This window comes from Pygoscelis adeliae, unplaced genomic scaffold, assembly GCF_000699105.1.
Source record: "Pygoscelis adeliae isolate BGI_AS28 unplaced genomic scaffold, ASM69910v1 Scaffold273, whole genome shotgun sequence".
Lineage (NCBI taxonomy): Eukaryota > Metazoa > Chordata > Aves > Sphenisciformes > Spheniscidae > Pygoscelis > Pygoscelis adeliae.
In genome coordinates, this window is record NW_008824416.1 from 258858 (window position 1) to 286711 (window position 27854).

At 45.9% G+C, this 27854-nt stretch overlaps 1 protein-coding gene across 1 annotated transcript in view; it reads left to right on the forward strand.

Annotated features, from left to right (window-relative positions):
- SFXN5 (sideroflexin 5) overlaps positions 1-27854 on the forward strand; it is a 94238-nt gene that overhangs the window by 12505 nt on the left and 53879 nt on the right. Inside the window, exons 3-7 of the mRNA XM_009320892.1 lie at positions 1380-1457; positions 17705-17731; positions 19088-19142; positions 21112-21137; positions 25354-25407. Coding sequence (XP_009319167.1) covers positions 1380-1457; positions 17705-17731; positions 19088-19142; positions 21112-21137; positions 25354-25407 — 240 coding nt within the window. The remainder of the gene's footprint in view (positions 1-1379; positions 1458-17704; positions 17732-19087; positions 19143-21111; positions 21138-25353; positions 25408-27854) is intronic.

A 27854-nucleotide genomic window follows, 5' to 3' on the forward strand; every position in this document is an offset into this window, starting at 1 on the left:
ATGAAAATGTCGTGGTATTTCAGTTAAACTAGCGCTACTTGAACTTCAGTGCGCAGTTACAAAGCGGTGCTGGTACGTTGCCTTGTGTGCCGTTAAACGCTAGGTCCAGCGGCCACGGCTCTTCTTCGTGTGGCTGTGCTGAGATCGGGCTAAAACTTTGTCGTGGTTTAACCTCAGTTGGCAACTGAGCACCCCCCAGCCGCTCGCTCACTCCCCCCCGGTGGGATGGGGGAGAGAATCGGAAGGGTAAAAGTGAGAAAACTCGTGGGTTGAGATAAAAACAGTTTAATAGGTAAAGCAAAAGCCGCGCACACAAGCAAAGCAAAACAAGGAATTCATTCGCTCCTTCCCCTCGGCAGGCAGGTGTTCAGCCATCTCCAGGAAAGCAGGGCTCCATCACGCCTAACGGTGACTTGGGAAGACAAACGCCATCACTCCAAACGTCCCCCCCTTCCTTCTTCTTCCCCCAGCTTTATATGCTGAGCATGACGTCCCATGGTATGGAATGTCCCTCTGGCCAGTTGGGGTCAGCTGTCCTGGCTGTGCCCCCTCCCAGCTTCTTGTGCACCTCCAGCCTTCTCAGTTGGTAGAGCATGGGGAGCTGAAAAGTCCTTGACTAGTGTAAGCACTGCTCAGCAACAACTAAAACATGGGTGTGTTATCAACATTATTCTCACCCTAAATCCAAAACACAGCACTGTACCAGCTACTAGGAAGGAAATTAACTCTATCCCTGCTGAAACCAGGACAAACTTGCTGCGTCGTAACTCCTTAGTGGGCTCTGTGTTCTTAGTGGTGATGCTTAATATGTGCAGGCTTCTACCTTGCTCTTCCCTTCAGCTGTACCTCCCCAGTACACGCACTGGGAGAGCGTGTGGGGGCAAAGTCAGGTCTTCAATCTAAGCGGTTTCCCAGCTGACGTCACTGGGAGATACTTGTCTGAGAGTTGGCAAGGAGTGTCACCAGTGTCTGAGATGGGTATTCTACATTGCACCTAAATGTATCCGTTTTGTCTTAAACTATTTTCTACCTTTAAGTGGCAACTCATTCATCTCCGAGGTTTATCAAATCTCTGGTACCACACTGAAGACTCTCAAGTTTTTACGATGTCTTCTATAGATGCATTGCGAGGGGGAGTTTTTTGTATTTTCTCTTTTCTTTCTTCCTCTATACCACTTCTGTAGACAGCAGGGCTGTGCCAACCAGCAAAACAAGTGTCCATGCGTCCTTTTGGGTTTTTTTATATCATATGGGTAAAAGGACCCATCATAAGGTTTGCACAAAAGACGATAAAATTGTATAACTTAAATTCATTGCCTTCAATAAAACAATTCAGTGCAGGACCAATGTTGCAGACCACGCTACTGTTTTATTTGCAGAGCCGTCTGAAGGAAGCTGTGCAGTTGTTGGAGGATTACAAGCATGGGACTTTGCCCCCGGGAGTCACCAACAAAGAGGTAAGGGGAAAAAGCCTTTTGTTAAATTTCTACTTCTTCCTGCAGTCTAAAGGAGGGGGGAATGAGGTGGCGTTTTAGGCTGTGTCTGCAGTCAAATGCACTACTGCAGGGCTTTTTTGGTGTTTCTATCGGTAAAATCCCATTTCTGGGATTTTCAGTTGATTGCTGACTTCTGCAATACTGCTTCTGCTCCCTTGCAGCTCAACTGCCAGCGTGTTATAGTGAATTTGGGTTGTTCTGAAGTTCCCGCATTGTAAACGTTGCTGAGCAGAAGGGATAGCAAGGGGCTCGCAATGCAAACATACAAGTTTTTTATTTAGAATAAGTCGAAAGTTTGCGGTTTCTGACTTGCAGAGTTATCAATTACCTTTGGCCAGCGCTATGGCTTCCCTTTCCATTGCAAAGTGTGCTTGTACAATTAAAAAAAAAAAAAAAAAAGCCATTTTCTTTTTTTAGCTGAAGGAAACCTTGCTGTCGGTCCTGTAGGTTCTTGTACCAGCAGCTGTGATGCATCAGGACCCCCTCTCCTACTGTGTTCCTGTTGGTTATAATAATTGCAATTTCTTCACTGAAATAAATGTTGTTTGGGCTACATATAACCCCCTGGACGTCCTCACGGTGTAGACGATGCCATCAGTAGTGGTACTTCTTGCTGGGTAATGTTCCTACTGCTGGGATGGAAGCTGAAGGAGGTTGTGGAAACCCCACTGATGTGACGGTCTTAGCAGGGTTTAGGCAGTTGCTGAGGAAAAGGTCATTTTTGGTAGAACGTGGTTCTGCTTTGGGGTGGGCTGGGTGATCTCTCCAGGACCCTGTCAGTCCTGTTTTCTGGACTTTTGTCTGATATTCATCTATATGAACGCATAAAATTGTGAAAGCAGAGGTGAGTATTGCAGAGGGGCTAGACTGCTTTTTGAGCCTTTTACCTCCAAATCAGTAGCATGAAACAACAAAAATCACCGTTTTTTTTCCCGTGGGTGTTACCTTAAACTCTTTTCCTTATCTGTCCGTGTGCGGACACCTGACCATAACACCGTCACAGGGGCTTTTTTGCAGTGCGTGTTTGTGCATCTAGCACAAAAGACTTCAGTCCTACGTAATTTAATGTAATATAAAGAACAGCATGAATTGATTGGCAGACCTGCTTCAGGAGCTATAAGAAGCGGCCGTGCCAAAGGACCAGTGCACCTCCCGAGTAAACAGTGATGGAAATGGTAGTGCGCTCTTCTCCCACACCCTGCAGGTTAAATAACCCCTTTATTTTATTTTATTTTTCCCCATTCACCTGTGATAATTTCTTCTCGTGAAAGACAAGTACAGCAGGTAAATGAAGAAAATTGAGATTTGCATTCACTTTTGAAAGCGGCTACTTGTGCGGTAGGCGCTGTGTTGGGAAAGAGGCATGGCTTCAGCCAAAAAATAAAAGGGAAATATCCCCTCCCTGCGTGACGTGCGGTACGAGGCATTGCTCTCCTGGTCTTTTGATGTCACTGCATTCTTTCAACCATAACCTGATGGTAAGAAAAAAGAAACCGGGGTTGAGGAAAGGAGAAAAGCAAAGAATGATGCAGCAGCAGCAGACTCAGTTCCCATCTGCCTTCAGGCAGATGAAATGCAAGTCATTCGCGGTGGCAAACCACACAGACTTTTGACCTACATTTTGGGTTTGCGTAGTGACGAACCCAGGGTATACCCGGAGTTCATTCAGAATTGTGTTGAGAGAGAGCAAACAAAGGTATCGCATTTCTTGTTTCCCTCAGTCATGACGCTGTACGCAGCAGGTGAACCTTGTTATGCAAGTTGGAGGGTTTGAAGTGTAAAATAAAGGTATCGGGTGGAGGAGGAGAGAGAGAATGATGCCAAAAATGCCTTTCCTAGAGAAATGTTAGCACATCAGTGTAAAAAATAATATTTTTTTGTAGTAAAACCTTGACGCGGTTCACTTTGATCGCTGTCAATTATGTTAGAGGGGTTTGTGTAGTTTTGCTGACTGTAGGATAAAGTAGCTCTCCCAGGAGGAGCCTGGGGTGCAATTACAGCATGTGCTTGTTACTGTATTTAACTACGCTTTGCTGCCTTAATTAAACCAAACCACAGGGAGAGGTGAGTAAGCCCTGGGTAGATCCCACCAAGGCTGTGAGACTTGAATGTTCACCCAGGATACCGCAACCCCTCTAAAAAGGGTGAGGATGGAAGGGACCTGAAAGCAGATGACAATCGGTGTGCTCGGGCTGCAGCGAGACAGGAGCAACCACAGTTACGAAGCAGCCGAAGCTGCCTTGTTAACCTGGAGAAAGGATCCATGAAGCCAGCAGGCCCTTCTTCCCTCCTGGAGTTGGTTGGTTGTAACGAAACGGGAATTTGAGCTAGCAGGGGTAAATGGGGCAATAAAAGCATCAAATGCTATTTGGCACTCTTGCGATCCATCTGGGTGAAGGTGAATGGGAACTTCTGACCGGGTTAATTGGGAGCTTCCCAGCGTGGCATGATGGGCTGGCCGGCTCTTGGGCCATGATGGTGACATTCCGCGAGGGACACCTGAAAACCCTGAGTCCCTTTTGTCTGAATGCTCTTCTCCCCAGCGTGCTCTGGAGTGGACCTGAATAATCTACTTGCCTGCACATGGTTGCAGTGAAGCAGTGAAAATCTTCAAAATGTGGTTGTTGATTATCTCTTGTAAGAGCATCCTTTTCGCCAAATGGGTGTACAACTTTATCTTCTCAAGCAGAGCCACCAATTTACAAACAAACTTCTCCTGTAGGAGGGCATTACTTTGCAGTTTTAAGCTGTGGAGTTGAAAACTGCAGTTAATCATTGCACACGCCGATATTCTTATGTGCTTTTCTCTTTGCATCAAAGGTGATCTTTGTAGCCTTTTATTGGCATTAGTTGTTTCCATCCCCTGAGGCATCTTCTTGTTGTGGAGCTCACATGGTGTCATTCTGCCCTTGTGTTTACTGCTGTGCTGCAGTCACAAAATAATGCTGAATTTTCAGCTTCGCCAATGATGACCATTTCTACCAAAGAACTAAAAGGCCCAGATTATCTGTATGAAAGTGGGGTTTCATTGAACGCTAAGGTTGTGGTGACATCAGGCATTGGGTACTTCTCGTATTGATTAGCCAAATACTCTCCTTCTCTGAGATGGAGAGGAAGATCTAACAGTAAATCTGATGGAAACAGGGCTGTGGTTGCTGTCTCTGCGTGGAGGACGTAGGGCTGGATGCCCCCTCTCAGTGCATGCCACCAAACTTGCACTCTGAGCATCGGTTGTTTTCTAACCCCGAGAGGAGAGGGGAAGGTGGAGGGGAGCGTGCGGGGAAATCTGGGTAGCTGGCAAGCTTGCCAGTACTGAATTAAATACGAGTGTGCCAGATATATACAGCTGTAAGTGTCTCATTAATTACTGGTGCATTGGCAGAACATACGATGTGCCGGTTGATTGCTTTGGGGGAGGGGAAGCATCTCACTTGCATAGATATCACCCCAAATTTTCTACCGGTGAACCAAAGATGCCCGGAGAATACATTTTTGCTTTCCTCAAGCTAAGTTTTACCATTTTTACGGCTTTTCTGTGCACCACTATCTGCGAGATGGACTCTGGCTACAAGGCATTAACGATTTGCAGATGTTCTAGTGCTAATTCGGGAAAGGGATTGGATGCAGCTCTGGAGAGGTGCCCACTTTGTGGCTCGCGTGCATGGGTTGATGTTGGAATAAAAGACTGAGCTGTCTGATGTTTTACATAGCTGATAACTGAGTGTCACACGCTCCTCTGATGCACTGATGAAGTTGCCACATGCTGGCAGAAGACCAGCAGATGAGAGGTAATTTGATTTTTGACTGATTTTCTTCTTTTTTTTTTTTTTTTTTTTACCCCTCTTTGACTGTGAACAGAGCTAATCACCTCATGTTCACTGTGGGCAAGGGGTGTATACTGGAGTAGTGACTTGGCTCATCTGACGTGGTAACGCAGTTGTGTCTGAGAGAGGTTAGTTCGCTATTATTACTCGTCAAAAAGGCTGGGTAGAACTTCATGTGATGCTCGAGAGAGAAGCACTCAACTTTATCTTCTTTGTTTAAGAGCTGATTCAGGTTTGGTTGCTGGGGCCCCTTAGAGATGCAATTGCTACCCTTATAACAGGTTCTTCAGGCATGGATTGGGTATGGCACGTGCGTAGAAGAGATGCCTGAATGGTCTTCTAGGCTTCATAATCAGAATGAAAATCATGATCACCTTAAAAGCCTTTAAAAAGAACGGTTTGGGCAGAGTTTTAATGCGTGAGCTTTCTAAGAACCCAACACCCTCCCCAAATATCAGCTTTGAGATCAAGAAGACAAGTTGTTTTGACAGAGTTGTTTCACTAATCTCCTGACTGATCCACTTTTGTGGTACAGCGCGTTTGACAGTGTTCAAATTCCTTTTTTTTTTTTTCCTCATTCAGAAATTCGTGGTTCTCATGAAGGATGGCAGGCAGTAGCTGAAAGCATAACAACAGCTCAGCACAATCTATATCGCTTGCTGAAATGGTTTCACCACATGAAAAATGGAAAATATGAAAGCCTAAAGCTATGTAACGGCAAGTATCTCCTCCACACTTACCTTCTTGACAGGGTTCTTGTAGAGCGAGTCTTTCTCTTCTGCATTTTCAGAGCAGATTTTTCAAAATAAGCTGAAATGGAACAATTATGGACTATCTAAAGAAAAAAAACCTCTGAAGAGCCATAATCATCTAAAGAAAAAAACCCTAAAGAGCCATAATTGTACTTTGCTCCAGTTCCCCAAGACCATCTCTAAGCCAGTTGCCAGAATAAATGCTGCTTCGCTCCAGTTACTCTCTATGAGATGATTCATGGACACCAACACTGCCAACACCTACATCTCTTCCACTTTCAGGTCTCTCATACTCATCCAGTAGCTCTTGTACTTGCTCTTGAACTGGAGTGATTTCACCGCTCGGGAAAATGAACATTAACTCAAGGTGGTAAAAACCTATTTCTTGGGCGTCATTAGCAAAAATGAAGAATTGATCTCTTAACTGTCAATAGCTGCTAGACTGCTGACAGCTTTTTATTGAGGGAAACTATAGGGTTTTTTCCTACATTAGAAAAATGTTTTAAAAACATGATTTTTATCATAGGTGTGTCAGTTATGTACTCAGCAAAACAGAGGACGAATAGCTGCTTGATAAGTATTTATTCAGTGCTACGTACTGGAGCAAGAAAACATGCTCCAGTCTCCACTTCTTCAGCTTAGCTTGTTTACCCAACTTTTTCTTTGAATATTTAAGAGCCAGACTTGTTTTTTATTAGATATGAAGTTGATAATTCCACTTATTAAAACCCCACCAACCAAAAACATTCTGTGTAGTGGAAATACCCCGCACTGTAATTAAGCCCCCTGTCTGACAAGCTCTTAGGATTTCATAGTTTTTCTCTTAACAAAAAGATATTATTAGTAATGCAACCATTTGGGGTGTATTTCTGTTCTCTTGGTCATTTGGGTTAGATATTTTAACAGGATTGGAGAACAGGCTTGGAGAACAAACTCCCTGAAGGCTTTGGAGAGGTTTGGTCTCCTGGTGGGGGGATTTTGGGTGGTTGCGTGTCTCTGCGTTGGGTGATTGAACTCCACGGATCCAGAAGTGTTTGGTGGAAGAAACAGCTGGTTTTTATAATGGTTTAGAAGTACATTTTTTTGCTGTGAAAACTTCCAAGAGAACTGGTGAGTTTAGTATTGCTTGGTTCTGTTTGGTGACCGCATCCATCGATGTCCTTCATTTGGCTCCTTCTACAGAGGGTAAGTGCATTTGAAGTGCCGGCCTGTCATCTGATGGCGTGTATCCCCCTTCGTCTCCTGGTCCTGGAGGAAGCTAAAAAGTAGTAGGATCCTTAGAAGGGGGAAAAAATGGAAATGTGTAGGATTCATGTTGATGGGAGAAACTGGTTCAGTTGTCATTTATGTCCCGTCTTTTCCAGCTCCGTAGGTACTGTTGTATTTTTGCCCTTCTATGAGGGTTTCTTCGTCTCCTATGTTCTTTGCACTTTGTGCTCCTCATCTAAGTGGTCTCTCGTTATATTTAAGCAACCTTTTTAGCTTGCATTCCTTACAGACCGCTCCACGGCAAGAGAGAAATGTGTTAAAAGGCCCACTGCCGCAAGCCCTTTTTAATGACGGTTTCCTCCGGCGCCTCCCGGGGTTGGCAGAATCCGGCCCTTCGCACGAAGCTCCGGTGGCTGGTGCGATCTGCGAGTGGGTAGGTGAAAATGACACACACAAGTGCACCGGGAGCCAATTTGCAGCAGAAGGTATAGACTGTAACATATCCAATTCTAAACAGGGCAGGCAATTCCCCAAACTGCCTCCTGGAGGGAATCTCCGCTGGAGTAAAAAGGTTTCATTTGAGGGAATACTTTCTCCTATAAAAACAGGTGTGGCAAAATATCAGCCTGATAAACAAGGATGAAGAGCCAGCTTGCTTAAAAGCGGACGTTTTCTCTAGCTCGGGAGGGTCGGTGCTGAGGTTTAGCCTCAAACCAAAAGGCTGTACCAACTGCAGGGCATAATGATGTGGCTTTTGTCCTTTATCCTCAGGCTTCTTTCACTAATTTGTAGGATTGCATCTGTGTCCTCTGTGTGTGCGAGTCCCTTTCCCAACCTGTCCAACAGACCAGCACAGATTGGAGGAACAGATTGATGCTGGCATGTCAGCAGTGGTAAAAGTTAAGAGAAGCAGCACTCGGCGGCTATCAGATACAGAGCGATTTAAATCACTCCCGTTTTACGACACAGCTGCTTTTTACTGTGTGATTTTTGTGCTCAGTGCTGCAGAAATGTGCATGGCAGAAAAGCCCTCTTAAACATCGATGAACATCAGATGTGGACAAAGATGTTCAGGCACCGAAGATCTGCCTTGGAAGGACTGCAGTAAGGTATCAGTGCTGGGGAGATTCCATTATGAACTTCAGGCTGCTCTTGCCTTTCAGCTCTTCTCCCCAAATGCCTTCTATTTTTGTTTTCTTTGCTAGAATTCCCTGCAGTAATTCCATGCTTGAGCTACACTGCTGGCATGCCCAGCCAAACGTGTCCTTTCCGTTGGGCGCCAGATTATTTTTGCCTCTGAAATTGGGGTAGAAATAGCTGCTGTCAGCTTAATATCACTGCCTAGTATCACTGCTCATCAGCCTAATATCGCTCCAAATCGCCTAGGCTGCTGCTGTTCAATATTTGGAGCGATATTAGGCTGATCAGCAAGTAAGGATCAGAGCCCTGATTTGCCCCATTTGTAGATTCATACCACTCCGTCCTAAAAACTTAGTATCTAAACAAGAAGTAGAATACAGTCTGAGAAATACGGCGATGAAGGTTCATTGTCCTCTTCTACCTCCCCTCTGTCCCTTCGGTCCCGATCTCAGCCTGGCACCCCAGCTTCTCCCTATGGTCCTGCCAGCAGAGAGAGGTAAAGAGCCACAGAACAGCAGAAGTGTCTGAGGGCGCTTCGAGTGCCTTGCACAAGGACTTGCAAGAGCGAATGATACTTTTTCTGTGCAAGGTTTTGATTTTTTAATGCCAGCGTGGGGCCAATAAGAGGTTTAAAAACTTGTATAATTAACTAAATGCAAGCCTTGTACGTATGCAGCCATTAGTCTTACGGAGATGGCTCTGCCCTTAAACGTGCACCCACAATAAAGATGGTACCTATTAAATTTATCATTCCCTGAACTTTATATGTGAACTGGTACAAATTTGTTCTGTGCCCAGAATATTGCAAGGGAAAGTGCGATGCCATGGCAGCGTGAGCTGATCTAAGCCAGCACTGCCATGTCTCTGCCTCCTCTCCTCCCGGCCATGTGTTCCCACCTCCTTGCTGGCTTGCACTGGCACAGCTGGTTCAGAGAGCTGATCTTAATAAAAACTAAAGGTCCCTTCCCCCACTCCCGAAATGCTTCCTTTTTTTTACTTGAGCAGCTCCCTGTATCTTCTGCCTGCTCTAGGTTGTCTGTGCAATGTAGGGGATGGGGTGCACCCCTAGGATGGGGAGGGGTGGTGGGGCTGTGGTACCATAAACATATACCGGCTTGAGCTGCTGACGGTGGGATAAGTCTGCGATGGAGGCAGGAAATTAATCCAGGTTTCATAAGACCAAGACTAAACATCTTGAGCTGTGGATCTTTCGCTGACTAAAATCCTTGTGGCTCCGAGACACCAGGTGTTTAGATTTTTGATCCATCCGGATCTTCTTCTTTGTCTGCTGTAGGATCCGGAGGCTAATTCGGGCTGGAGGGGACCTCAGGAGGTCATCTAGTCCAACACAGGTCCCTAGATTTACTGTTGGAAATCTGTCTGTTCATTTGACTGTTGCTTACTTATACACGCCTGGTAAAATGCATGAAATATCTACTTGTTAGAAAACAAGATAGCAGTGAGACAGCTCTATTACCCGATTTTGTACCCTTCGAAACTCCACCCTGAAAGCTTCACCCCTTCAGCATAAGGGGGTGGTTGGAGGGGAGGGGGGGGAAATAAATTAAAAATAAACCCAAACTGACTGATCTGTAGTGAGAGGAAAAATGCAGCTTCTCGAAATTGTCCCTTGGAGACAGACACTTGCTATTCTCCAGCCAGCCCCTTCCTGCGAGCGTTGGCGGAGCATGAACTGTGGTGTGTCAGTTGTGACTTCTCGCGCTTCAGCCTTTCCAAATGCAGTTTTGGCAACTTGCTGTTTTGAAACTGTTTCATTTCTTCCCCATTAGTATCAGTGAAGTGAAAAGAGGCTCACCAGCTTAATGGGCTTATATTTATTACTGAGTTCTTCCTTCAATCATGTTAGCAGCGGGGAGAGCTGCTCATGCTGTCCCAGACACAGCAGAGAACAATGAATCTATCAGAGTCTAAACAGCATCCCTTTTGGAGAATAATAGCTTTTCTTAACAGTGTTGATGAAGAGCGAAGAGGTCCATTTGCAGTAAACTGTACTTTTTTTTTCCCCTCTGGTCTCTTGCAGGATATGGTAAAACGTAGATATATCGGCGGTCCTGCTGCTTCCTTTTCTTTGCGAGAAAGGAGCCTGTTTGCTGGTCCAAGGGCTGAACTTGGACCTTCTCTCTTCTGCAGTCTAAATATTCTTTGTGACACTAAGGTGGTCTGAGACGGGTCGAACATTTTAGGCATCATTTCCAGACTGTCAGAGGACAAAAGGCACCTGGGGAGCTTGGGCAGAAGTGTAGGTTAATGCACCTTAAAGAAACCACGCTAAATACTACTGTTGATGCTCTTACTCAGTTACAGACTGGCTTTGCTTCATCTCATCCTTTGAGGATTAAGAGAGTTTCACGTCTAGATTACAAATCAAATTAGATTCACAAGCTCCGTATGGCTAAAATAAGCTGAAACAAATCTGATCTTGAGCAACCTAGTTGGCTTAGCAAGCCTGGCTTCCAAAGCTGTACTTTAAACCGTGTAATGGCATCTAAGTCCTTCCGCAGTCCTGGTGCAAGTAATGGTTTTCTGTGAGTGCTTCTTACTCTGCTTAAGTCCTTCCAGTAGAATGCTGTGAGGATTAATTAGTTAATGTTTATTGAGTGCTGCGAAGCTGCAAAGTGTTATTTAAGTGCTATCTTTTTTTGTCAGTCGGGACTTGATTCTGTTTCCACCTACACTTGGTTTTGTATCTGTGTAAATCTGTGTATTGCACTGGAATTGCTCGTGGTTTCCAATCCGGTTCCCAACGCCGAGGCGCTTGCCTTGCCGTGCTGCGGTGCAGGCGGGTGTCTCAGCCGATGCTCTTCAACATGTGGACTTGTTTGAAGGCTTTATGGTTCTGCAGACGGGCAGTAGCTCGTGGCGCTGTGATTCAACGATGCTTAGGACGGGGAAGGATTTTTCCATTGGCATCCAAGAAGAGCAGTGGCTTCTGGTGCCTCTTCCGCTGACTTATTTCAGTGCCAGCTGCAGGACAGAAAGTGTATAGATACCCTTTGTGATTTGTCCCACGCACTGGGTCATTTGAGCTTTATCTCCTTAGAGCTAAAACCTTTTTCACGTAATGATTATTAGGAGCGGGGTTGTAGAAGGTCCATTGGTGAGATTTCCTACTGAGGAGCAAGTGGACACAGTAGTTTATGTTACCTTGTTTTCCATGTTTATTAGTAAAGCCAGACATCAGATTCCATATATATTAGCAGGTAGGGTTAGGCACATCAGCCAGGTTTACAGACATTCAGGTGACATTAAACATGGAACCAAAAGGTCTGGGATTCCACCATTGTAAATCTATAAACCTTGCTAAAAGCATTCAGCCCTAACTGAATGCCTTGGCTGGAGCTTGTGGTGTGCATTTGTCTCTACATTAAATATCACTTTTCAAGAAGTGGGATTTTGGGACTGAAGCTGGAGAGAAGTGGGAGAAAGCCTCGCAAAGCATGAGTGATCGCACTCCTGGGGGAGAAGGTACAGGCAGAGGGCGAAGCAGAACGCGTTGTAGCTCTGTCGGGCTGCACCAAACGGCCTTGAGTTTGTCACTGGTGTTTAGTTTTAATGAAACACTAAAAATGGATAGATACTTATTTGTTTTCATGTTACCTGCTGAGAGGTTCTGGGGGTGCTGCCTGGCGTGGACTGACCACCATAAATGCCTTTAATAACTAGGAAGGCAGTAGGGAAAAATGTGGTGCTGTAAGAGAGGATGATGTTCTGGAGAGTGCAATGCAGTGGGCACTTGGGAGATCTTCATCCATAACCATGTAAACTTAAAACCAATAAAAAAAATCTCAGGAGGGTAGTGAAATAAAAGTGAAATGATATCAATGAGAAGCACCTGTTGTCTGGGATGGACCTCCTATTTCAGCAAGGAGGGCTTCAGCGGTGAGGCCATGGCTGGATGTTCTCCTCTAGCTGCATTTTCTGCAGACTCCACCTTCTGGCCAAAAGGGCTGCGAGGAGCAGTTTCAAATGGAAATGTCCCACGGTACTGCTGGCAAAAGGAATCATATGAGTTTTCCAGTATGTTTAACCTTATAATGAAGATTAATATGAGCTAACCCTGCTGACGGGGTGTGGTGGAGCTGCTGCTGAGTGCTTCTGGTTCAAGCTGGTGGCCCTGGGGAAGGACCAGATCTGCTCAGCTACATTTGTGGGAGATCTGTTTGGAAAAGGTGTACTGCTTAAGTCTGGGATTCCTAAATGTTCTAACATAAAATCTTCAACTTTCATCAAATTCCCATTGGAATCCAAAGAAACGGTATCTTTGCAAGCCGTGCTGAAGTTGGTACGAGCTGCAGGTGCTTGATGCTTTGGGATGTTTTTACATCTTGAGCCAAACCCAATTTGAGCCAGAACTAATCATTTAGGTCCCATCTTAAAGTCAACGGAGAGAAGCAAGCACTGCTGGAGTGCAGGTTGTCCAGCCTGTGCTGGACATCTAGTTGTGATGAGCCGAACTGCCTGTTTTCTGCTTGCTGACATAAAGGAAACCCAGAGAATTTGCTGCAGTAGGTATTTGTGATGTTGTAGATGTCTCTTAGAGGGGATGAGTCCCACCTCCGATGTCTTACTCTGGCCATTTGACTACCAGGTAAGGGATCTAGAATGAAATAAAAACTTGTTCAGAGTCATCACTATCACTTGACACTAATGCGATGCCAGATCCCTGTGGCTGGTCTGAAGTGTTCCTCGGTGAATTTTCCAAGCGCAGTAAGTTATGCCTTTTGAGCAAGGCTTTCTGTTTTCTTTTTTTCTTTTTTTTTTTCCTCTGGTTTCGTATCGCTTAAACAATTGGGATTATTGGAAAGCGCATCTGGTTTTGGAGGCTGTCCCTCCGAATGGCCACGCACATGAAAGCAGCTCGCTCCCCTTCTTCAGAATGAGCTTTGCTGCATCACACGTTCTGCTCCCAACACCCAATATTTGGAATTCAGTGTGGGATAGATAATCCGAGCTTTGCTTTAATAAACCTTGCAACTCCCAAAGTGTGAAACTACTGGCAATTTCTGATGGGGTGCAAACTCCAGGCTGTTACCTTATTAAAATCAAGATTTCGTGGGTGCAGGCGGGGTCTCGTGAAAGGGTGAGAACCTCCCTGATGGAACGGGAAGGGGACGAGCAGATTTTGCGATGGAACTCTGTCTCCACTTGACTGGGCAGATGAAATAAATTAACTAAAAATACTCATTCTTCTGAGGATTTCCTCTTCGACCTTGTCTTTACTAGGGGAATTTTGCAAACTGTTGTGACTGATGATGGTGCAAAGTCTAACACAGGTGGACCACTTAATCTTTGCAGAACTTAAACTGCTGTGTTTTCTCTTACACGTCGGACTCATCTACCATGTGACTCCTCATTAGCTCTTTGAAAATAACTGTGCCTTGTCGTTATGCATGTTTAACGTGCGGTTAATCGGTAAGGGCTTTTCTCCGTCGAGTTATTCCTGATACGGCATATCCAGAGCACGCACCCGTGGATTTAAGATCTTTTCCATGTCTACTGCTGTATTGTGCAAGGGACTCGGATCCTGTTGGTGTGTACAGTCGAGGGAGGGAAGTGTTAGAGCGTCTATTACAGATTCCCGGCGTCAAATCTGCCTTTCCGTCTCCATTGACTGTAGGGAGGTGGTTGCTGGCAACACAACGGAGTAGGCGGTGTGAATCTGTCAGTGCTCTCCTGACCTGAGACACCCGAGGCCAACTTCAGCGATGTAGTGGGTGGTCTGGATACTGCCAACCGCACTCACGTAGGGTGGAGCTGGCTGCTTGTTTTAGTCGCGTTGGAGCCTGCTGTAAACAAGGGTGAACGATTTGTAAACATGCTTTTCTAATCTAGGTGAAACTTTGTGCAGAGAGGAAAAAAGAAAATCCCATCTTTGAGTCCAAGACCATGACATCTTACTGTATTTAATAGGAGGGAAGTTAATCTCTTAAGAATATCTGATACCCTTTGTACTGTTTTTATAGTGGCAGGTGTTAGCTAATAGATTTGGACTGGATATATTCTTTAAGGAAGTACTTCTTTTTGAAAGCTATCTCTAAGCTGCGATTCTGCTGCTAAATAAGGAATGCTAATGAATGTCCTGTCAACCAAAGATCATATATATTCCCCAAGAGTCATTCCAGTCTCTAGCTCCTTACTGCAGCTTTGGTTCTCTTTAAGTTGTGGCAGTCTTTGATACCCTCCCTCAAACGTCATAAGCACGTAATGTTTCTGTATAACTGAGTTCGGTTCCTGAGTTCAGGGTTCTAAAGCTATCTGCTGTAGGTGGTGAGCAAAGTGGTGAGTATCTCTTCCTCAAAAAATTGTAGAAGAAACAGAATCCTGGGAAGGATGGATGGAAATCTCATCCATCAGTCCAGTGTCCTGAAATGCTGGTGCTGGGAGCACTTGCGAACGGTCCTGGAGCAAATTCCTCCATGGCCATGAAGGACATCTCCATGAAGCAGAGCCTGATCTGTCCTGGTGGAAGGTTGCAATGGCCACAGGCTGGAGAAACTTGTCCATCGCTGCCTGCTTAGGCTGCTGGGCGGATAGTGAAATATGTTAACAGTTCTCTAACGCTCCTGCCCCCTTGTCCTCTGGGCTTCTTTGGTGCAAACCCATGTATGAGCAGGTTTGGGTCTTGCACCCGAATTTGAGTGGTGGCAAAACCCCTATGTAGCTTTGAGCCAGTAATATACAGCAAAGCTGATGTAAAGGAAGATCATCTATTACAGGAGACCCACCCAGCATAGGCTGACTATATTTAGAGATCATGGACCGAAATCTAACATAAATTGAGCACGAATCTGGAGTCATTCCACGATCTCCAGTGAAGATGCTTTGGGTTCACGCTAGTGTAAATGAGATCAAAATCTGGCTGCTTCTCAAAGATGGCCGGAGACATCGTGAATGAAATCCCCAGCAAAAATAGAGGCTTGCTCTCAGAAACGAGCCCCCCAGCTGGCAAGACTTGTCAGAGTACTGCAGCTATTGAAAAATGCTGCAGACAGAAAATGAATTAGAGGATAAAAAAGTGAAAATGAGCTGGCAGAATCTTTAGGTGACTCATCAGGTGCATCTTGTAAAGTCTCTTTCTGAGAAGTAATGAAATCGCATGTTCTAACAATATTTGCACTGCAGCAGGAAAATGCATAAATATTGGGATCAATTAATGAAATTAGATAATTTGACCAAAAAAGCCATAGCGCTGGCTCAGAAACCATCCCTCTTCCTTTTTGCTAGTCTTGGTGCTTGCAGTCGGAGAGGAAAATCCCGTGGTTTTGTTTCACATCTAAGATGCACGAGACCCGGGCAGCCACAGGGTTACTGGGACGCTGTGGGTAGTCACCTGCAGCTCGAGGACTTCCACTTTCACCCCATGGAAGTTCTGGAGCTGGTGGGCAGGCAGGTGCAGAAAAGCCCTGGTAGCTGTCCGGGCATGCAGCCTCCCACCCTTTGGATTTTAGGATCGGTGAGGGTAGACACATCTTGTGTCTGCCAACCACAAAGGTTGTCTCTTCGTGTCCCTCAGCCTCTGTTTTTCAGCTGTAAAATGGGGAGTAATGATTTTTCCTTAAAAAGGGAAGTTTTCCTCAGGAAAGAGCCCTGTGGAGACGTGCATCAGCCTGTGACATTTAGATATCCCAGTAACTCATTGCACGCAGCGGAGTTCCTCACGGAGCTTCAATTCCGGAGTGAGAGCTGAATTTGGAGTGAAATACTGGGGTTGCTGGTATCAGTGGGTCAATTTATGCTATTTATAATAGAGCAATTGCGTTATTCCAACAGTATTTTAATAGATTTATATTTGGGGGAGGCACTAAACCTCGGGTGAAGAAGAATGGCAGAACGGGGCTTAATTTATACCATAATCATGAGAAAACCTTAAGCGTGAATGCCTGTATTGCAGAATATGCGCACAGCGCTTGGGTAGGTATTCTGGTGGGTAATCGTGAACTCTCCAAGCAAAAAGAGCTATCGCCGTCTTCGGATTTATCAACAGCAAGAGCAGAACTCATCAGGTTAGCCTACCCTTGGTTTGGCACTGCTACAAGTGTTGTTGGAATAATTTGTCTGGTTTCTGGCGTCCTCGATTCAAGAGGATGTTGACAAATTGGAAAGATGTAAAAGAGCCACGAGGGTGGTTAAAAGATTGGCAAACGCGCCTTGCCAACGAAACAGCCAGTCTCCTGGCTCGGATGAATTTTGTATCTTTCTTTTTTTTTTTTTCCTTTAAGCGAAGGTTAAGGGGTGGCTTTAGCAGCTCCGAGTACCTGCGTGAAGAACAGAAATAGACAGCGCTGGAGGCTGTCAGACAGAGGTGTATCAACAAGCCGGTGCCTGGAAGTTGAAGCCAGTCTTGAGCTGAACAGAACAGTTCTTAATAGTAAAAGCAATTGATCTGTTGTTGTATTTTACAGGAGCCCTGGTTTTTCATCCTTCTCTAGAATTATATACATCAAAATGGGGATTTTTTTTTTTTTTAAGATTATAATTTGAATTTAGGTGTAATTCATGGAGGAAAGCCCCCGGCTTTATTAAACGGGGGGCAGACTATGGGTTTATGCCAGAGCATCTCTTGATGTTGTGCACCTACTCATTAGCTCTACCTGCACCTCACATATGGTGTTTCTTCCTCGGCGCTCATAGATCTCCGCTGTCTGAACCAGCTTTGAGGGGTTTTGATGCTGCTGAATTACAGTCAGTAAATAACAGTAGGTGCTCCTGAGAGTTTTAAATGAGATTTTTTTCCTCTTTACGAGCATTTTTCGGTGCGTTTCCCTTGTGAAAAATGAAAACTAGTGGTGGCTTATTCTGAATCCAGGTTTTATTTGAAGAGATACTGCTTGTATTTCCCTGCAGGGCTTGCTCCACCTTTGTTCCCCAGCACGCCTCGATTTCCGCAGGAAGCTCGTCCAAGGAGAGGCTGTGCTAAATTTACCTTGAGATCTACGTGCGGCAGAGTTACCGAGATAATTCTCGATTTGTAAAGCTTATGTAGCAGAGCGTGAAGTCTGGCTGTTGTTATTCTTTCTTACCATTCAATATAAGAAAGAATATCTTCTCTGCCTTGCTGGTCTTACTGGCCACACAGATTTGGAGGAGCTCGGTGTGTGTAAAGGATCTTTAAATACACCCTGGAAGGATGCAGAAAATGAGTCTGTTTTAAAGCAGTCCCTCGCGTTCGTTTACTACAGCAGCTGAAAGATGAATATTTGGGGTTTGGTATAAAACTGCACTGCTCGTTTTTTAAATGCAATGTTCTCTCTTATTTTTCTAGCTGTGGGGAGCTCAAAAAATAAAGCAGGTAATACGCTTTTTTTATATCTCATTATTGTTTTCAACTATTGCTGCTTTTTGCCTTTTCGCTAAGCGATGCTGTCCCCTTCTCCATTATTGACTTTGCCAGTTGCTGTTTTGTCTTGCCACAGAAATGTAAATGCAGAGAACACTGTTGCCACCAAAGAGTCTGATTTTTTTTTTTTTTTTTTGTATTTATATATTTTGATGTCTTCATTTTCTCCTTCCTGTCTAGTCAAGAGATTTCTTGTCTTCAGTCTTTTGAAAATAGTTTGACAGTTCTTTGGTAAGGCTTGTAACTGTGTCGTACCTTCCTCCTCTGCAGTCCCAGATCGCTTGGGGATTGATTTTTCATCCCCAGCCGGTTAATGCCAGTGCAACCTCCTGGGCTCATTGTAAAATCCGGTAAAAATGGGCCAAGTGAGCTTCGTTGTGTGTTTATCGGTAAAACAGATTTAGGATTTCCCTGGAGGTTGGGCTGTCCACAGCCGCCAGCGTTGGCGGAGAAGCTGCAGATACACGTAAAGATTGAAATATCTGGAAAATCCAAATCCCGTGGCATGTGAGGGGATTTTATCTGGGTGACCCCTATGGTGACCACCAGAGTGGGCCATACCTGCCCGTTTTTATCCCAACTCAGCCGGATCCTGAAGCAGCATTTCAGGCTTCCTACGACGTGCCGTGCGGGCTCATGCAGGCGTACCTGCAGGCGGGGAAGATGTTCCTCGGACTGAACCCGTCAGCCGTGGCTGAGCCACACGGGTCCTTACCAGGGTCTCCTGCCACCCATTCGCTTCGCGAGCAGCATAAAGCGCTTTACAGCCTGGTTCCCTCCCGGGCAGGCGGTCCTGCCCTCCCCGTCCCTCTGCCACAGCGAGGGCTTTCCCTTTCTTTCACAGGGCAGAGTTTCAGTCAGGACGTGAAGCTGCACCTCGGTGGAGATGCTGAAAACAGGCAGGGACAGAAAACAGGTTTCCCTTTTCCCCTCCTAAATCTGCATTCCCCCTGCCCCCCCCCCCGGGCTTAAGGTACAGCGGTGGGTGGCCTTTGGGGCCATTATAGTCCCGAGAAAGAGCCACTTTCTATATTTCAGGTTAAATTATTTACTTCTAAATTATTAACTTACGCTGAATTATTTAAGGAGGGGGGAAAGCAGCGGTAGGAGGAGGTCTTGCGGAGGCTGCCGAGCAACGACCGCCCTTGGTCGGAGATGCAAAAGCCAGGAGGGTGCCGAGACGCATGAAGTCCCCCCCCCGTACTCCCTGGTTGAAGGTGCTGTTTGCAGAGGCTGAGTGCTGGCTTCGCTGCGCCTTGCCAACTGTTGCTGTGCCTTCACCGTGTCTGTTTGCTGACTGTTTTACAGGCCATCATCCACCCCGATACAAACGAGACCATCTTCATGCCTTTCCGAATGTCAGGTATGGTATGTCCTGATCAGACAATCCTGAATTTTACTGGGGATTTGTACAAAATGCTGCTTTTTTTTTTTTTTCTTCCCCCTCCTGTTTTTGAATTGCGTCTTGTCTTCATTTAGGCTGAGATCAGAAAGTAATTCAAATGCCTAAATCCTTTTGCAGTCAGGGAGAATTAGGATCCTAAATGCCTATGTGAGATCTAGTGCTTAATATTTGCCTTTCCTTCAGATATTTTAACGTGGACTGAAGCTAATGTCTTTTCTGGCATTTTTGAGGTATCTGTCACTATAATGGGCATTTTAATTTTGTAGTAAATAGCGAAGCTTGGGGCCCAGCGAGCAGCTTAGGGTTTTACTCTCCAGGAGAGAACGGGATGAGCCCTGGTTTGCCATGTGGTACCTAATAGCCATGGCGTCGGGAGCCCACGAAGGATCAGCTTGTCCGTGGCTTCACCGGGCTGCTTAATTATTAAATTGTCACCTCCTCCTTCCCATTTTGGGGTGTGCTTCTGCCGTGCACAGGTCCACAGCTACCTCTGCTGTGGGCTGAATAGCAGCTCTCTTGAGGATGCAAGTGCAGCCTTGGTCCTTTCCCAAAGGACCTATTTAAATAAATAGGACCTTTTCCATATTTTTGGGGGGGACTTCTTCACCTGAATACTGGGCACAGAGGAAAAATAACAGGGTTGGCGGGTTTTGTTCTCCAGTTCTTTGAAGAAGGATGATGTTGAGGGTGAAGTGGAGGGGAGAAAAGCCAGGACCCACGGCTTTGCTGCCTTGTTCTGCTTTTTTTTTCTTAAAATTTTTCTTCCTCTCAGGTCTCTGCCCTTTCCGACTGTAAATTGGATCCATGAGGCTTAATTCAGTAATATTGGTAAAATGCTCTGAGACCTTCTAGTGGAAGTCATAGAGATGAATTATAATTAGCACAAAAATTGGCAGACTTAGCAGGGGAAAAATGTGAAGCATTTGATTTTTGTGGCGCTCAATAAGATTTGGGGTAAAGGCTTATCTCTAATATAGAGAGCTTTAACTTACACCTATGATTAAAATAATCCCTCTCTCCTCCATGATGCAAATATACTTTCTTCAGCGTATACCCTGTTCCTTTTTCTACTGACCTGGAAATAAATGAGCTCTCCTGGTATAAAATCACTAGCGGAAGGGTTGATAAAGCAGATGGTGAAAGAGGGAGGTCCTACCTTTGGTGGCATGGTCCTGCTCCTTAACTGGCATGGGCTCTGCAGCTTGTTAGATGGCTTCATGAGCGTCTTCAGCATGCTATCCTGGTGGGACCAGGCTCAACAAGAGGGGAAGGGGCACAGAAAGCTGGAGAGTTTTCTCCTGGGTTAGCGAGGGTAGGTTGTAGGAGGGTCTGATGAGCAACAGAGCTGGCACGAGGGAAGGAACAGATTGCGTGACTGAGCCTGGGAAGGGGGGCAGGATGTCCCCCTTTCCGTGGCAGCAAGCCACTAGGTCAGCTCAGTTAGCACCACCGCGGCACCATCCAGCTCCTCCTGGTCCGGCCTGAGCAGCTCCTGGTCTGAGTTGTCATCCCTTCGCTGCTGCTGATTTGAGTTTTTGCTGGCTTGCCTAGCCCAGCTCAACGACACGATACCCTCTGAAGTGCTAATACCACGGTACTGGCACGGACTGGGTTTACTGGAGTAGGCTTTAGGGTCTAGATGTTACGAGTTTCAGGGAAACTCTTAGGCCGCAACCCAAGAAAAGCAAATAGAGGATGGGAAGGAGATGGGGCAAAAACCAGGAAGGAGGCTGCTGTAGTTGATGCTTGGTGCATCAGGTGTAGGTCCACAGATGTCCCCGTGGTGGTACGGAGCTGCTGGAAGTGAGGGCAGCCCGTCATGCCAGGTGTGGCTTCTACCCTCAACTGGTAGATGGCTTAGATGTGATTTTTTTCCCATCCCCAAACTGCGTATTAAAATGCATGCATCTCTCTTTCTTTTTAATAGGTTACATTCCCTTTGGAACACCCATCGTAAGTATTTTAACATCTCTCCCCGCTTTGTTTACGAGTACCAAGAAATGCATTTTTTAGCACTCGCAGACAATTCTCCAAATTCCACCTTACCTCCTCACGACGCGTTCACACAGGGTTCCCACCTTTCCCATCGCACGTTAGCAAGGGCTTCGTCATGTAAAACCTGTCCTGTGGACATCGTGCTTGAGGTTATCTATTTAACGTCGTTCGCCCAGTCCCCTGCAACGTCTTCAGCCGTTGTCTTTCCCTTCTGGAAAGGGAAGACCAAGATGAGCTCATTGTCTGCAAAATACAACTTCTGCAACTCTCAGATTTCATCTTTGGGCACTTTTTTTTTTTTTTTTCTTCATTCGCATGTTTTACAAGTCGCTTCCCGAACATGACGAGGCGAGGCCGGCGTCGTGCGCTCTCGTCTTGATTAATTAAAACGGCGAGTGCTTTCTGTGGGGTTATTGCTAAGGCCGTTTTTAGTTTGTACTTGTTATTGTGAAATTTGTAAGCATTTGGGTGCTCTCGATAGCGAAAGCCAGAAGGGAGATAATTCTGCCTGTCTTCCTAATGCTGAAACCTCAGCTCGTCTTCAGGGACAGGCACGATTAATTAACCCCATTTTATGAATGGGGAAACTGAGGCAAACGGTTTTGCCCAAAATCGCCCAAAGTTGATACCAGGAGGTAGTTGGTCCTCCTACCCGCCAGCTCTTGGCTCAGCTTATTAGATCACAGATATTAAAATGGTTGAAGGAGCAAAATCTGCTAAACTTAATCTTCCTAAACCCAGTGGACCGTGGCATAGTACTTGCTTAAAGGTAACGGTCCTTTCCCAAATGGCGATAGCGGGGTTGCTAGCACCTAAAAGCAGAAATCGTCGCGGCTGTTACTATTTGTTGTCGTGCGTAAGGGTTTGGTGGTAACTTTGTATGGGGCATTTTAAAAGAAAAGGTTAAACAAAAATGAGTTAACGATCAAATTGACAATGAAATCGGCCCAAATCCAGAGCTGTCAGAGGAGCCGAGAGCTGTCAGATGAGCCCAATTTCACTAGCTGTAAAGGATAAACTGGAACCTCTTGTCATTTAAAAAAAAAAAAAAAAAAAACCCAAACGTTTCAAATGTTAAAATTAAAATGTAACATTTATGCCAATCGATCTGTGAAATTTAGTGACAAAATTGGCAGCCTGCTCTAGCATAAAAACAGTTTGAGTCTTGCATTTCACATAGGGGGATGGGATTTCCTCAAGAGAGACTTAATGTGCCTGCGGTGGGCTCTGGCTGAGCGAGCGTGGCTGTCCTCGCCCGCAAAGCCGTGCCAGCGTGCCGTCGCACCCGGGCTAATTGTCCCGGTGTGCGGGGGTCAGTTAAACGCCCTGCGTAGATTCCGGCAGAGACGTGATCAGATTATGCATTAACAGGTTTACTGCCTATCAGTCAGTACGCGATGCTGCCTGTATACATGTTGGTCTTTTTTTTCCCCTATAGCTAATGCAAAATAATTCAGTATGGTTTAGCTCATTGTGAAAGGGATTAAGGTCTTGCTGAAAATAATCGTTTCTTTTCTGGCCGAAGCAGCTACTCCCCTGACACAACCAAATCCTGTGGCTCTTTATTCTTTCCCCGAGTTGCAATCGTTTGCTTTTCTTTTTAGCCTCCGTCCTTTCCGTGCTCAGGTTTACGGTTTGACCCCGGAATCGGTTGCAGTGGCAGAGTGGGAACAGGGTGGAGTATATGTAGGTGTAGGGAGAGTTTGTGTTTGCCCGCCTAGATTTCAGCCCAGGAGGGAGCAAATCCAGCCCCTCGCATTATCTCCCTTTGCTGCAGGGGGGAGACGTGCAAGGCGGCTGCTGGGCTGCCTTTTACCCTAGGTTTGTGTCTCATCCCAGGGATGAAAGGCTCCAAGGAGGAATATTTATCTGCATTTAGGAAATTCAGCCCAAGACTCGGGCGGTGAGGATGGAGCAGAAGCTGTGCTGCTGTTCCCAGCTGCCACCCACAGCTTTAAGCACCTTATTTTCCCCAGCCCTTTAAAAAGGGGGGGGTCCTGTTGAGGTTTCGAAGCGTGTAGAGAAGACCCGGGCGTTAATACGGGGTTGCAGATGACTCTCGCTGACACACAAGGCGGGACTCGGGGCTTGCAAGAGGAGAGCTCGTAATGCAAACGCGCCGTGAGGCTGCTCAGAGCCGACAGATGTCCGAGTGGTGGCTTTAGCCCTGGCTTTGGGGCCACGAAGGGCCGTTCACACCTGATAGGCAATTAAATTTTGTAGCTGGTACTTTTCTAGTGTTTAGAAGCTTTTTTTATTTTGTTTTCCTTCTTAGTTATTTTTTCCCCTGACAGTAATTAAAAGTGAAATTGTACATTTCTTGACAGACTCTTGCACATATGGAGAGTTTGCATTTAAACGTGCCTCTTTCAGTCATACAGATTTTGGGTGCTCTTTTTTATTTATTTATTTTCCTCATTTATTTTTCTCGGCGCTCAGCTTCAGCTGACAATGTAAGTAGCTGCCTGCAGTCTTCCCTTTCCTCCGGAGCCTCATTAGCCTGCTGGCTTCAGGGGCCTAAGTCAGTCCTGGGGTGAGGAGGTTCATCGCCTGTTGAATTCGTTTGGCTAAGACCGGCAACGGAGTAATTAATGACAAGATCCGCATATTGAATGGAAGCAGTAAATTAGTGTAACTTGCACGGATTGGCGCTCGGCCAGCGTACAAAGTAGCTGTAACTTCACGAAAGGCTGTAGGAGGAAAAGCTGGAGGAGGAGGAGGAGAAAGGAAAGAAGATGTAAATGAAATCAGGCCTCCCAACCCTATTACCCTTTTGTTTGTTGTTATTTCTCTCTTATGTCCTTAAGCGTAGAAGTTGCCTCCTCTTCAACTGATGCTGCTGCAGATGTGCAGAGACGGCCTTAGCTTATCCCTCCTTGCGGCAGGTTCTCTGTGCTCTAACAGGGAAGTTTTCTTTCTTCTCAGCTTCTGTAGGGATAAACTTAAAGAAAATGGTGCAGACGATGGCCTGAGTGTGGGAACGAACTCACGGCCTTCCTGCCCAGATACCTCGAAGACGTTGCAGTTCACACGAGTGTCCTGAAAATAAATGTAGTCGGAGTTAATAGGAGTTGTTCAGTCTTTATACTCTTAACAAAGATGCAAGTGTGATTTTGCAACGAGAAGCCCATCTTCTTCAGAAACTATCGGACATTTAAGGTGCAGGACGGGAGAAAAGGACAATGACGTTAGGAAGTATCTCTTCTCACCCAGGAACTCATCTTCCCGTCCATGTTTGTTGGGTTTATTGTTGAGAGTCCCCTCGCTTTGCATCCCTTTCCTCTTCTTCAACTTCTTACGCTTTAAGAGGAAAGATTGCCATAAAACAAGGTAGGAAGGAGTCTGGCAGTGCTGCGTTTCGTGTGAGAGATGGAGCCTTTAAAGAATCGCAGAGGGTGTGCCTACGGGGTATATTGAGACGTCCCAAGGATGCTCTCAGGACTGTAGAGGCAACATACGCGTGTGTGGCCTTGGGTGCTGCGATGGGTGATCTTGCAAAACCTGTGGCATCTCGCATTCACGCAGCAGCAGGCAGCACCTGGCCAGATGTGCTGGGACAGGCTGCCGTCAGCCTCTGGGAGACGGCGATCGTCTCATAACCCAAGCAGGAGTTTTCGCAGCTCGGAGCATGACACATCAACAATTCTCTTCTCTTAAAACAAAATTCAGGGTCCTAAACAGGAGCACATGTGCTTCCAGGTGACACTCTGGTCTTCAGATGTTCAAATCGGATTTCTTTCTTGTGCTTGAAACAGCAAATGTGCCAAAGGAAAATCAGACCCCCCCCCTTCGCTGCCAATAGTAACAATTTTGAACTCTTGCATTTGTGCAACGTTTGTGTTATCCTCCAGAAATACCTGGATGAAAGAATTGATTATTTTTTAATGAACTAATCTTTGGAGAGTATCTGCTGCCAGACTCTTTTCAAGGTGTGTTGCAAGCAATAGTTAAAGATGCAAAGCTTTCACGGGTAGCTACATTACCCAGCTTCTCCACTGGAAAATTGAGAGACGATAGGCTGAAGGGAGGTTCAATAGCTATAATGAAATAAAGCCTTAAATGAAGATACTTTATTCAAGTCATTATAAATAACCTTGCTGTTTGCGGGCCTAGAAGAGCACTGAGAGCAAACCAACAATGCGTTTGCTAATGAGAAAAATCTCTTCTCTTGCAGGTTGTTGGTCTTCTCTTGCCCAACCAGACGCTGGCATCCACTGTGTTTTGGCAGGTAACACTCGTCTGAACGGGTGGAGAACGCGGTGGAAAGGAAAGCAGCAGCTGACTTGTGAATAGAGGACAAACTGATGCACATGGCTTTTCTGCGCTGGCGGTGTTTTAGTTAATGGGGAGATGATGTGGCTGGATATAATTAGGGAAAGGTTTGGTAGGTCTGGAAGGGGCTATAAGCAAACTGTTGGGTCTGCTTTCCAGCGCCCGGCTATTTATGCCATCGCAAGGGAGATGCAAAATAGCCCGGGATCTCAAAATCAGCTTTTTGGACCCATTTTGTACAGGTGTAAATGATTGCACAGTGTGTACTTCCATGAAAATGTAGGCCCTTAAGCTCACTCATCTGCTGTTTTGAAGACACCCTGTCAAGTAGTTGGGATCTTCCTAGGTGAATTCCCGTTGGAAGTGCAACGTGTGTGCAGGGCTGGGCGCAGGGGGAGGCCCCGTGCCCAGGAATTTTGGGAATAGCTGTGCGTTGCAAAGGCAAGGACTTCTGCCTTCAATGTGCTACAGGGGGTTTGGGGAAAAAAAGTGTGTGTGTAGGGAGGTGTTGGTGTTATTTCCCATTAAAATCCTGGGAATTAAGAGTAAGCGGAGGAAGCGTGCACGTGAATGAGTTTTATCCATAGTAAACACCCCGCTTAAGTATAATTTCAGCACTAACTGAAATGCAAAAACAAGTTACTTTCAGACTTATTTTTAGTTGCAAATGTCTTTCTATTGTCTACAGTGTAAGTGATGATAGAGAATTATGCAGTTAAGAAATATCAAAGCAGAATGGGATCTGCCTAGTATGTTAGAAAGACTGCAGAACCGAGAATATATTGGTACGTGCCAGTAACTTGTGGTTTGGTGTATTTAGCTATACAGCTAAGTAAGTGAGGGAAGTGATCGTGCCCCCGTACTCGGCCCTGGTGAGGCCACACCTCGAACACTGCGTTCAGTTTTGGGCCCCTCACTACAAGAAGGACGTTGAGGTGCTGGAGCGTGTCCAGAGAAGGGCAACGAGGCTGGTGAAGGGTCTGGAGAACAAGTCTGATGAGGAGCGGCTGAGGGAACTGGGGTTGTTTGGCCTGGAGAAGAGGAGGCTGAGGGGAGACCTCATCGCGCTCTACAACTACCTGAAAGGAGGTTGTAGCGAGGTGGGGGTCAGTCTCTTCTCCCAAGTAACAAGCGATAGGACGAGAGGAAACGGCCTCAAGTTGCGCCAGGGGAGGTTTAGATTGGACATGAGGAAAAATTCCTTCCCCAAAAGGGTTGTCAAGCATTGGACCAGGCTGCCCAGGGAAGCGATGGAGTCCCCATCCCTGGAAGTATTTAAAAGACGGGTAGATGAGGCGCTTAGGGACATGGTTTAGTGGGCATGGTGGTGTTGGGTTGACGGTTGGACTCGATGATCTTAGACGTCTTTTCCAACCTTAATGATTCTATGATTCTATGATTCTATAAGTTGTGCCGTGTGGCTTTACCTGCTAGGAGTGGGATAGTGGCTGGAGACATCTACACTCATTCATATTTTTGAAGGCAACTTGCCTCACCTGTTTTCAGACATCTACGACGGAAAGAGTTGACTTTTGGAGAAGTTACTCCTGCGCGAGTGGGGAGCGAGCCAGCCTGGATAGCTGGCTTGGGCTGGATGCCTTGTGAATGGCTTACATGAGGAGCTCCTGTTCCCACCATCATGGTGTAGCTGGGAGAAACTTTTGGCTTTAAAAGGATGGAATAATCCTTGTAAAACTAGAAAGAATATTTCAAACGCAGAACCAAAATGAGCCCGCTCAAGGAGGAAATTGTAGCAGGCAAGCCCGGCAGTCGTAGCCTGTCTGAGCCACTGCCGCTTGACGAGTGGTTCTCAAACTCTTCCCTCCACCATGATGGGCACATGGGTCGCCCCTTTCTGAAACACGCAAGTAGGAGGAGTAGCAATCTAGAGAGGCATCACCCAAAAAGCCCAGGAGGGTGTCAGGCGGCCACCTGGGAAGACAGTGGAGTCAAGAAACGGGTAGTGGGGATGTCTTCAACCTAGAGACAGCTTAAACTTTAGATTAAGGACAATATCTGAGCAGTATGTCTCATCTCTCTGAAAAGGAGATTTATCCAGGTAAATAGTATAGGATTTAGGGACGATGCATATTACTGCATTAACAAACACTGGGTCCTATAGGAGCAGGCTTGTACAGTGAAGCAATTGTTGCTGATGTCCAAAATGTACATGTCTCAGGTTAGCTCTAGCCTGGTCCTGTGGACCCGCTAATGTAGATATGAGCTGCGGGGGTTAAAAAAAACCCCACATCTGGAAGATTGGGGCAGATTTCCAGCACATACTGGTAAGCTGACTTTGTAATTTTTTTTTTTTAATTATTATTTAAAGAAAACAAAAAAGCGAGGTTTGCTAGGTCCAAAGTTCCAGGCTAGAGAGCTGGTCCGCCGGAAAAATATGCTCCT